The 12,239-nt window shown below is 40.6% G+C and overlaps 1 protein-coding gene across 1 annotated transcript; it reads right to left on the bottom strand.

The window, feature by feature from the left end:
- Window positions 1-669: 669 nt before the first annotated feature.
- On the bottom strand, window positions 670-12,086 carry rab22a (RAB22A, member RAS oncogene family). The gene is made up of 7 exons (XM_085777723.1): window positions 11,770-12,086; window positions 10,617-10,696; window positions 9,944-10,025; window positions 6,093-6,164; window positions 5,652-5,758; window positions 5,085-5,194; window positions 670-3,930 (listed from the first exon to the last, which is right to left on the bottom strand). The coding sequence occupies exons 1-7, from the start codon at window positions 11,803-11,805 to the stop codon at window positions 3,833-3,835; spliced, it is 585 nt and encodes a 194-aa protein (XP_085633849.1). The 5' UTR covers window positions 11,806-12,086; the 3' UTR covers window positions 670-3,832.
- Between the last annotated feature and the right edge of the window lie 153 nt (window positions 12,087-12,239).

Here is a 12,239-nt window from a genome sequence, read left to right as displayed (position 1 = left end):
TCCACAGATAAACTGTGGAAAGTTGTCCCAAGATGCTTTGGACAATCTACCTGCCAAGTACCTTGAAAAACTAAGTGGTGTTAAAGACAAGACGTGGTCCCAACCTAATTTAGGTTTTTTTTTTCATTTTCTGTGCTTCTGTGCTTTTTTCTGATCATTTTTGACAACATCCGAACTTGACTTTGAGTTTTGCAGAACACTATGTACGGGAGACACTTCGCTGGGGTTTATAAGGGGAGCGCGGAGGTTGTCAAAAAAGTGTCCTGCTCTCTCAGCACTATTCAAAGTGCAGTGAAAATCCCACTGCCAGTCAAACACACATCTCAAGTGTCTTATTCATATATATAGCCAGCCAGCCGTGTGGCTACCAGCTGAACAACACAACCAATCACTAACAACATTGTCACTGAATCCCCAGGGACCAAGTTAATGCAGACATCTCCCCCAGGCATAACTCAAAGTAGTACAAAACTGCACACACATGCACGCACACACACACAAACTGCATAGAGGCCCAGAGGAGGGGAGAGGATATTTTTTGTCAATCTTTTATTAGTAAACAATTGACAATTCCCTTTTTACACATTCGGAAATACACTGCAAACAAGTGTTTTCAGGCATTTTGTTACAATCAATATGAAACGTAGTAAAAAGCTAAATATGGTAACTACAGTGCTGATGGTATTACTGCAGATGGTGAACAAGTCTGCTGTGGACAGAAACTGGCTTAGAATATAATATAGTCATTGATTTGTGTGCAATTTGATGGTGTTTATCCACACTGAAAAATATACATAATATAGATTAATCACATTCCCAGGGCCAGCCCAAGACTAATGGTATTTTTCAATGCAAAACTGGCACACATGTTCCATGCCTACAGTTTCCAAATAAGGGAAAAAAAACATGTATCATGATCAAACTTCAAATATTTTTTAAGCATTTTATGTGATTAGTACTTTAAATCATTATATTACATCAACAATAAAAAAGGTTAATTATGCATGATGTGATAAAATGGTTTTGACATTATTTGGCACCACGTTCTCCATAGCAATGAGAACTGAGCAAACAGTCGAACCCTAAAACAACATCACGGGACATTAAGAAAGTCTGACACCTTTACAAGAACGTTTCATCAAGTGATTTCATGGAGATATTAACTGACTGCAGATGGAGTGTTAGTTGGAAACAGGAGCCAATTAATACAAACAGTCAGTCAAAAGCGCACAGCTTTCAAAGTACCACAGTGATTCCCTTTTTAATATGTTTGCTGAAGCTTTAGTAAATACTAGCTAGAGTTGGCATTATGATGTAGTGCTGGGTGAATTATTTAAGACAACAGAGTGAATTAAAAGTTTAGATTTTGACCTAGAATGCCACTCTAGTTTTCAAGGGGTTTAGTTGGCCACATTGCACTGCTCGTTCGATCAACTATGTATGAGCAAAACTGTCATCAAATAAACATAAAATGAGGTCAGTGGAAACCCGTCATTACAGTCTGAAGGAGACCGTTTGCACAAATGGACGCTCTGTTGCGTGAGCTTGTCGTTCTGTAACCGATTTCTCAGGTTAGGTCACATTTTACCTTTGTCATAACAACGATTGCACACCATAGAAAAATAATCCTGAAAATTAGGCAGCACTGCACAGGACAGAACTCATCAATAACAGCTACATTTAAGATACTCAAAGGCAAATGAAGTTCCTTGTGATGACAGAAAAGCACACAATTGACATTTGTAAATGTGCAGATGCAGTCTAATTAAGACCGCATCTGTATTTTTTTGGCAATTTTGAAAGGGGTTTCGGAGGCTGAAGAATAGGTCAGTTAAACTCATGGATCAATTGCTACTTATATGAGGGAACATGAGCCAATATGAGGGAAACAAGCCTGCTCTAACGTAGCGTTTGATCACAGGGAAATGCATTTATTTTATGTAACAGGTGAGGATAGGGCTCCATGAAAGCTGTAATATAATGCATCCTAATTCAAATCCGCCCTAAAGTCAGAGCCTGGGAATTAGAGGAGCACATGAGAGAAAGGAAAGTCAGAAAGCAGCTCTTGGAACAACGTGAATACACTAATTTGTAGCAGAATGGAGACAAAGGTTCATTAAGGGGTCAGCATGTCAACATGGTGCCACGTCTGAATCTTCACCTATAACCTTTCGCTGGTTAAAGCTTTAAAATCTGACTTTCCTCTGGATGAGGTCTAGTTTCCAGATCTCATCGTTTTCATCACAGGCCAGGTAGTAAAACAACTTTGGCTGTGGGAGCCAGTGGCGATTATAAGGGGAGTGTGCAAAAAATATTTATGGAATAATTAAAGAATATGGCAATACCTCAAAAAAAAAAAAAAATTGGCCTCTCCTGTAAAACTGCTGTTGAGAGATTGGAGAGATTAATGAGAAATAACGCTCAAGAAATACGTGGAAACAACTGGCAGGATGCTCTGTGCACTAAGGGGTACTTCATATACAAGTCTGTTCATAGATCTTCACCAATTACAAGTGGAAATGTGGAACACATGTGAGCAGCTGGAACTGTTCTCATATAATCAACTTCAAGAGTACCAACAGAGTCAGCATTTTCTCCATGATTAAAGCACGGACGCTGGGAGACACAGACTGAGGTTGCTCCCGTTACAGGAATGAGATTTTACAACAAATTCTAAGTCCTGATTCATATTCAGCGATGATCACGATGGAATAGCTAATACAGCTCAAGGAATAGTTTGGGCTTCTTTTTTCTTTAAATAACTTTTCCACTGTGCGGTGAAGAGTTAGATAAGAACAAAACCACACTCATATATGATCATTAATTATAAGGCAACAACCAGCAGCTGGTTAGTTCAGCTTAGCATGCAGACAAGAAATAGGGGTGCAAAAAGCTCTTTATGTTAAGCTACGTAAACCATCTGCAGGCTCCATCTTCATATTCACGATAAGAACTGTTAGAGGTATTACTCTACTCTTTTCACTCATGGCAAAGACTTGGATAAGTGTATTTCCCCAAAATGTGAAACTATACCTTTTCTATAGAGAGGAAGTAGGCACCCACACACCTTTCATTTCTGCATGTTTGACTGTGTGACTGTGGTTTACATCAGAACCTCCATTTGTAATTTGGCACACACTAAATTAAGTGTGCGCCATCCTTCACGGGTTTATCCTTCAGGCATCGCCGAGATGAGAGATGGATGCAAACACTGATAATATCTTTCATCAAAAATGCATGATAAATGAGTGATTATACACACGCACTGTAAAGCTGCATCCTTCACAAAGTTCAAAATATTTGGGGAGAGGTCTCCCAACAAGACAAGAGGCAGTAACTTATAATTTGGTGAGATTTAACCCTTTTCAGTCCACTTTTGGTTGAAACATGATAAATTTGTACACATTTACAGGTACAAATGGCTTCTTGGAGGAATCTGTATCTGAAGTTCCTTTGATCAAGCTAGGGCTACAGTACACTAGACAGAGACTGGTGTCCATTAGAGAAGCCAGACTAACTCCCTGTATGGGGGTCTTTCACCAGCACATGAATGTATTTCTGTGAGCATTTTGTCAACGCTCAGTGAACAAGAAAGGATTTCTCCTGCCAGCAATTTTCAGATGATGCAAGATGATTTGCTGTGAGAATGTGCTGTAAAAAAAAAATACATCTGCTACTATCATCAGAGTGATGCTGCTGCACCCGGGCGTCAGGGACAGCAGGGTGTTTGAGGCGAGGTGTGTGGAGCCATAAGCTGAAAACAGGCCAGGGACATGGAGAGTAAGAGCAAAAGGTCAGGTCACAGGTCATGTGGGGACAGTCACCGGCATCATCAGCAGCACGTCCTGCGAGACTCTGAGGCCTGACGTCCCAGTTTGAAACCTTTTCCTGAAGTCACTCCTGCTGCGTCTGCAACGGGGATGCGCTTACCTGTAAGACACACACACACACATTAAATGTACATTGTGTAGGAATTCCTCCCATCTAGCGTTGTGGTTGTATATCGCAAGCAACTCAATCGTATTTTTCATGCTGCATTCACGTGAAATTGGGCAGACGGCAGACAGACGACAGCCGCTGCACGTAACGGCATAAACAAGCCTCTATGTAAACAAGTGGTCCGCCAGGCAAAACAATACACGTGACAATATGTTGTCATGGCGATGTGGTATTGTTACCGATGGCCGTCTGCCCGACTGCACGTGAATGCAGCATCAGTGTAACGCTCCATTCCTCCTCACTGCGTTACCGCGATCTGAGCCGACAGCTCCGGTGTCTCCGCTGAGTTTCCGTGGTTTCCTACCGTCACGCTGCCACTGAACGTAAAAACATGGCAACACCACATGGCAGCCAGCACCGAGCTTACCCGCTCCATGGAGATATGAATGATATGAACGGCAAATTCAAAGCTTACCGGAACAATTCAGTTTGTTGATGGGGGGGATTACTGATTAATGAAAAACAGACTTTTGAACCAAATAATTGATTTTCGTGAACAGATAACAGCAGAAGTTACACAATGTACCTTTAAGATTAAGGTGCTAACATTCATCGCATCCTCACTTTTGTACTGTTCAAAGATGTGGTTTTTTTTCATCTATTTTTAAAATGACACAATTTGTCATGTCTGCTTGTCCCAGTTCCAACACCACATGCCGAGCCCATCTTATATTCTAACTTTCTAAATGTATTTAAAAAATACACTATAAAGTATATGCAAGTTTTGTGTACTATCAAGGGCTGTAGCTACTGTGTATATCTTGTTTTTAAGTAAACTCAAGCTTATCAGTTTGCACTGACAGGAGTGAATTGCCTGCTCCCTTGCCCACTTGTCTCGACAGATTTTTGTTTAAAAATTAAGTGTCAACATTTCACGAGGAAGTGCTTTGCCTCCAAGATTATCTAAAGTTATAACTCTTGAGCCGTAATACTGTTCAAAACAAATTCTACCTGTCTAGAAATACACAGGGAAACAGACAAATTGTGTTAATACCTGTACAGTGCTTCATTTGTTCAAGCATTAGACAGCTCAAAGGGGGGGGGGGGGGTATCAATGGCACCAAATACTCAAGAAACACACTCACTTATCTCTATAAACACCTCATTGATGTTAATGGCATTCTTGGCACTGGTTTCTACAAAGATGGCATGGATGGAGTCAGCATAGTCCTTGGCATCCTTCTCCGTTACCTCCCTGTAATTACAGAAGGTAGATCAAAATTATTATGTTGCTGTATGCATGCAATCTCCAATTTCATGCATGACCTGCTAATCAAATTGTTTTTCTACAGTTATTATGTGGAAGACTTCCCAATTTCACAGATGATGTTGATACTAAAAAGTGTACCCGATTCTGGGATTTTTAAAAACTTTGCAGAAGTTACTGACTGAGCAACAACATCTTTAACTATTCCTTCCTTCACACTGAAATGAAATTCACCGTAAGTAACTACAACTTTTCTTCTGCCACATATTCAACAGCCATAAGGGTTAAGCTGATCACTGAAAATGAAATGAAGCAAAAGTCTGGTCTGGTTAACAAAAGACCGGTTTAACAGATCACTGGTCAGTATGAGCCAACACCCCCCAGTCCCATCATACAAGAAGGCCCAGCTGTAGTGCCTACATTCACTACACCAATTCTCTTTCACCTGGCATCTGACAGGTCACATTTGTTGCCAGCGATGGCGACCACGATGTTAGGAGGACCGTGCTGCCGCAGCTCCTTCACCCAGTTCTTCAGCGTCTGGAAAGACTCCTGGTGAGACAAGTGAGCTACGTTAAACTGGAAGATCGATACCACTTAATTGTAAATATGAAACTAAAGTCATCAGCCAAATAGACACACTGGCTCTTTCCAAAGGTTAAAACATCTGCATTCAATACCAGGGGGTTTATAGGCTGGAAATTACTTGGCCAATCCATAAAGAAGTCCTGCACATCCTCTAAAAGGCCAACGTGCTAACTCTCCCCAAGAACATGAATGGTTAAACTAACCTCTCATGCAAACATTAAGTCCTTTTCTAAAAGAATGAAAACTATACGGTAAGTACTTAGTGGATTAGTGGTTTAGGAAAAGAAGTAAACAATACCTCTTTTGTGATGTCATAAACAATTATGGCTGCAGCTGAACCTCTGTAGTACATTGGTGCCAGTGCACGAAACTGTGGGAAGTCAAAGAAAGAAAGCAATAGATTAGTTACGGCCTGTAGCAGTTCTGCAACAGAAAAAAGGATATCAAGAATTTTAAAAGTCCTTCCCTAAAAAACAATCGATCATGACTCATCTTTATAGACTGTTTACCTTGATTTCCTTCCAGCATTTCATTTTTGGATATGAAAAGAGTTCTAAAAATATTATCTCTGTGTAATTGCACTGTAATACATTTTCACACTCCTTAGATCAAGAAACAGTGGGCAGGCTTTTCATAGACTAAGGCTAATCCATTTCGAAACCACAGACCACGGTGATTACACTCACCGGGCGTTTCATTACAGTCAATAACACTGACTGAAAATAAGAAAAACTAAAAATAAGCAAAATAGACACCAAGCACCATTTTACAAACCCAGAGGCCTGGTGTTCTGAGCCTATAAGCTGAGCAGTTTTATTTAAAATGGAAGTATGGTGAGTCTTTCCACCAGGACCTCACACATGTGGGAGCCATCAAGAGAAAGATGAGCAGAATGTGTCAAAATCTGTTAGCGTTTCGATATTTATAGAAGACTATACATTTGATCTCAGTCCAATACATCACAAAGCCCTGCATAATCAGAACAACATGTGCAAATTTTCTAAGTCCATGGCTGCCTGGGAAAGTGGGGGTTCCTCCTTCTTTTTTGCCAGGTTTTGGTATTTTTCTGGTAAAATTCTTTCCAGTGCATAGTCAACGCTGGCTTTAACAATTAGCCTGCTGAAATAATATTTAAAACTCATTGTGGTTTTGTACTTCATACAAAAAGGAACAAACGTATCTGAGTTATCAAAAATAACTGGGCTGTGACGGAAAGTAACAAAGTACATTTGGTCAAGTATTTTACAGGCATCATTTATATTTTCAGCTACTTGAATACTTTTACTTCACTACATTTATCAAATAACTGTAGTCGCTACTGCCTTTGCTGATTTACATCTTACAGACGTAACATTTAATTTCATTATTATAAATGATGAAATGACCAAAAGTAGCTCCACTGTAGCCAACCTCATAGTAAAATGTCACTTACACATTGAAATACACTGAAATGTTAATATTTAGACACAACAAATTATTTTACATGAAAGATTTAAAAATAAAAAAAACACACATACAACTTAATTTAGCAGGATTTCTACTTGGCATAAGGCCAACAACTTGTATGTTTAGCTCTTTATACAACAGTGGACTATAATGCCATCAGCAGCAACTCTTACCTCTTGATAAATGTAATGTTTTGGGGGCTGCTACTGTTAAAGGGTCAGCTTATACAGACCTAAAATTTGTGATACTGAATTGTATTTCTTTACACATGGATGGAGGTGTCTTTATTATTTATTCTAACCTCATTAAACATCCCTATGACCTGCAGCCTCCCAAATTACCATATACAAATATTGAATCAACACCTCTTTGAAAGTATTTCAAGAAAAACTCAACGTTATAACCTTCACAAAAGGAAGCTAGTTGTACCTGATAAACTGGCAACTGAATGTATTTCCTGAAAGTTACAAATAGACCAGTTTCCATCCAAAAGTGCTAACCTGTGAGGATATCTTTAAGTCCTCTTGCAATATAGGCTGAACTGGGGCGCTTAACTGCCTAATAAAACCATGTGTCACATATTAACTAATGATATTTATTTTAAAAGAAATAACCCATATGTTATTGCAAAGAGACCTTCACTTGGAATGACCCTGCCTTCCCGCCAATTCTATTTTCCTTTACAATACGATGGAATAAACTATCCATCTTGGAGTGACACTGTTACCTCAGGAAAGCACACATTCCACATAATTATAGTTGTTACTGGCCCCAAGTCCACCAACGGGTATCCAACTTGGGATATTTGGCAGAGGCACTGAGAGGAGCGCTGTCTGTTTCATTGGCCAGTGTCGGGCTGCACCACCGCCAGTCCTGTGTGGTCTATCTGTGCCTTAACCCAAAGAGCAATCACAGCGAGGCCAGACATCTGGCCACACAGCAGCCCAGAAAACAGCCGTAGTGATGCCCCGCGAGTGCTGATTAATTGCCGAAACCATGGAGCTGGGTGTGTAATGAAAGGAACCCTACTGTACCAGTAGGATGCAAAATGCAAGATTCCCTTTGCTTGTTTTCAATGAGGGGCAGTGAGGGGGGGGTGGGCTGTTGACAGCTGGACTCAGATGTACTCGTAAGGCCTCATGCGGTCTCGAGATATGGATTGTGGAGTGTGGAAATCACAGAGCTTTTCCTCACTGCCCCATAGTCTGTCCTTCTCAACTCAACAGATTCTGATGGGCCAAAGTTCAAGAGAGGTTAGAAAATAAGTCATGAAAGGCTTCAAAATACCACAGCAGCTTTGTTGGAAAACAGTCGCGCACACACTCACGACCTTTTACTTTTTCACTCACACGTGTGAAACACCAGGGAGACTAAGCAGCCACATGGGAGTGAAAGATGTGGATTTGTGGGAATAAAAAAAAAGGTGGAGTAACATGGGAATGCATACAATGGAATCACAGGAAAACTGTGTTGCTGAGAAAGGAATTAGGAAAGAAAAACATGAGGCCATTCTGCTGCGGCGTGACAGTGACTCGCAGACGGGACACAGTAGCAGCACACGCCAGTGGGCTGAGCCAGCTTAGGTTTCTTCCTCTCATCTTATCTTTGAAACGGGGCTGCACTGATGTCCCCTCAAGGCCAAGAAGGCGCCGTGGCTCCCAGGGTAGGGGGATAAAGAAAAGACGCATCTTATCTCACCCTCTCTGGAGAGGGACAGCAGCAGGGATGAAACATTACAACGGCAGGGGATTGTGCATGAGAAAAGAAGAAGGGCCTGCACAGAAAAAGGGGAAGTGATGTGGAGGGCTAGTGCAGAGAAATGTGGGAGAAGAGTGTGTGAGTCAGGAGGGAAAGCAGTTCCTTATGCTACAACTGTCTGGAGCGTGGTGTCAATTTCACAGGCTTTAGCACTGAAACGGTATTCAGACACCAAAATGTATCCTGTTTCTTGTATCACATATCATCTGTAAGTGTGGTATCAGTTCAAAACTTTGTGTGGGTGACAAAGCCTTTCCAATCAGGCATCTATTAGACACACAAGTGTCATGGATTACATAAGAAGGGTCACCTAGGCGTGACAATTGCGGACACATGACCCTTTTTCATTGTGCACTTAACATGAAAAAAATGGACAAAAGGAAAGATATAAGTATGTCTAAAAATGCAAGTTTGTACTGAGAAAGAAGAAATGGGATGGAAAGGAGAAGCAGAACAAACATTAAAGGTGACAGAACAAAGGGGACAAATCGTGACACACTCGTGATTTTTCCTTTTTTCTTTACAATACTGACACACTAAAACATGCACTCATTTAAAAAAAATAAAACCACACATCATTATGCCATGAAAAAGTGGACCCCTGAAACACAAAGCCCTGAAGGAAGAATATCCATGAGGGGGAGAAGTGTGCCTATAGGAAGGTAGATGTTGCCCCCTATCAGAAGTAATGAATAACTGCACTGTTCATGCGCGCCCAGGCAAGTTCAGGGAGTGGTTCACCCACATGCAGGAAGCTTTTTCACTTCCTTCCAAAACAGTGAGAAGACCTCTGAATGTGTCAAGTGAAACCGATTTATTACAGTATGAGAACTGACTGTTGCTGTTCTGCCAAAATACATGTAAATGCCCCCTCCTGTTTACTGTCCACCAGACCCCACTAAAAAACAAAATCCTATGGCCAACGACTCAGTGGAGATTACTAACCCGCTCCTGTCCTGCTGTGTCCCAGATCAGGAACTTGTGTAGTTCATTTTGGTATTGCACTGTCTTGGTCATGAAGGATGCCCTGGTGAAGAGAATTTTATGTTACAAACAAATAGTAGAAGTCAATTTTTAACAGTCTGAGACACAAAAGCATACATCTTCACTTGGATCATTAGCCGATTTTTAGATTTCTTATACTATGCTCCACCTTTTGTGAACAACATCCAAAACGTACATTAAAAAGAGACTGATCCACAGTGAAGTGCACTCCCACCTGTGCTGCATTAAAACATTTGGTTTCGATTATAAAATTTGATTTTGATGTTGTTATGAGAATTCAATAACAACAGATCTGTCCGTATTCTTCGCATGTTTGACAGATAATAAATAACTGTCAGTGTTTGTCAGTGTAACAGTGATGTTTGAATTTCACAATGTTTGTAATCCTGTACGGGAATTTCTTGTTATTTTGACATACGCTGACACGCTTCTGTGTCATCTGTGTAGAAAGCTAAAATTGGTCAATAAATAGCCAGTTAGATTTTGGAAGCTTTTTCGCTGATTGGCACAAATCAACTGACAACATGATAATGTCCTACAACAACCATAAACACAACAAATGACACAGAGGTTATAAATGTAACCTCCAGCGTGGGAGGGAGCAGGAACTTACCCAATCGTTGGGTTGATGTTTGGGTCAAAGCTGTCCTCCACAAATCTCCAAACAATACTTGACTTTCCAACACCAGTATCCTACAGAGACAAAATAAAGACAATGCTTACTAAACACAGTCAGAAACAGTTCCTAGAAATATAATCAAACTTTTAAAAACACAGCTCTCTGGCAACTGGCCTGGACATTACTGCTTTTTGTGAAATCCACTTCCTCCTGAATCTCTTGTGTACCTCAGGCTTACTGATTAACTAAACAGGACATATGGATTTTTATTTAATTTTTGGTAGGAGACGGAGGCTTTGAGACCTCCACAATTAAAAACTGTGACATATTCGCTCACACTCTAGACATCGAGAGAAGTTATAAATTGCCTGGGGCTCCAAATTCTCTATCAAAAAAATCCACATGGCCATAAAGCCCTGATCATGTTGGTTGTCTCTCTAGAAATGTTTCCCATCTCCACTCCCTTGTGTCAATGTGGCAGGTTTTCTGCAATCTGAGCTCTGCAGGCTTCATTTCACCTCACATAACAGCTTGAGGTGGAAAACTTACATAGACAAATGTGTGACTTCCCAAATCATATCCAGCCAATTGGATTTACCACAGATGGACTCCAATCAACATCTCAAAGATGACCAGGAGAAATGGGAGGCACCTGAGTTAAATTTAAAGTGTAATAGCTGAAGTTCTGAAAATTTATGTCAATGTGAAATTTTGGTGTGAGTATTTCTACATTTCTGCTTTTATTTTGTTACTGTGGGGTCTAAATGGATTTAACATGAAGTTGCATCATAACAAAACTGAAATAGCCTACTGGGTCTGAATACTTTCCAACTGCACTGTATTTCAGGAATGTATAAAAAGGGATGCTGACAGAGGAAGGATAGCCAAATGCTGTTGCTGGAGGCAGTCTGGATTACAAAGTGGAAAGAAATGACAGTAAAATCATTTGCTGATAATATGTAGGCTAAGTACTGTACTTGTCACTCTCTCAATCACAGGTATAAGTATACGTTAAGTATAAGTGTGTCGCCCATGTAAACAAACCAGTCTGGTGGAGGAGCAGTGTCTCTCCTTTGATGTTACAGGTATTGATGTTGAGTATGAGCTACAGGCAAACATGTTTAGATAAAAATCAATACCGACTTACCCCCAGCAGACACACTTTTAGCTCTCTGAGCGCCATATCGATCTCCTCTCTGTCAAAATGAGTTTGTTGTGATGATGACCATTGGCAGTTTTCTCTTTTATCTTCAGTATTCTTCGGGTGGCCTGTGTTTACAAACAGCTGCACTTCATCGTGACCGAAACCTGCCACAGATACGCCTAAAATTAGGTAACAATTCTTGCTGTTAACGTTAAAACGTCACGTATCCCGTCGCATTTGCCATATTGTAATTAATAGTAAACAAGCTAACTAGCTAACAGTGAAGCCTCCAAATCGCTTCGTCTCCATCTTGAACTGTGTGGTCACGTGACCGGTCGGCTCCCTTTTTGTGTGAGTGAGTGTGTGTGTGTGTGTGTTTGAAGACACACAAAGCCCACGGGCTGCTATGTATGTCCAGTTATGTCGAGTTTGTACACAAGCTGAGAAACTGTTTATCCGTTGAGTTGTGTACA

The sequence above is a fragment of the Trachurus japonicus genome, chromosome 5, assembly GCF_045865225.1.
Source record: "Trachurus japonicus isolate A0001 chromosome 5, Traja_1.0".
Lineage (NCBI taxonomy): Eukaryota > Metazoa > Chordata > Actinopteri > Carangiformes > Carangidae > Trachurus > Trachurus japonicus.
This window is presented reverse-complemented; position numbering and strand designations above follow the sequence as displayed.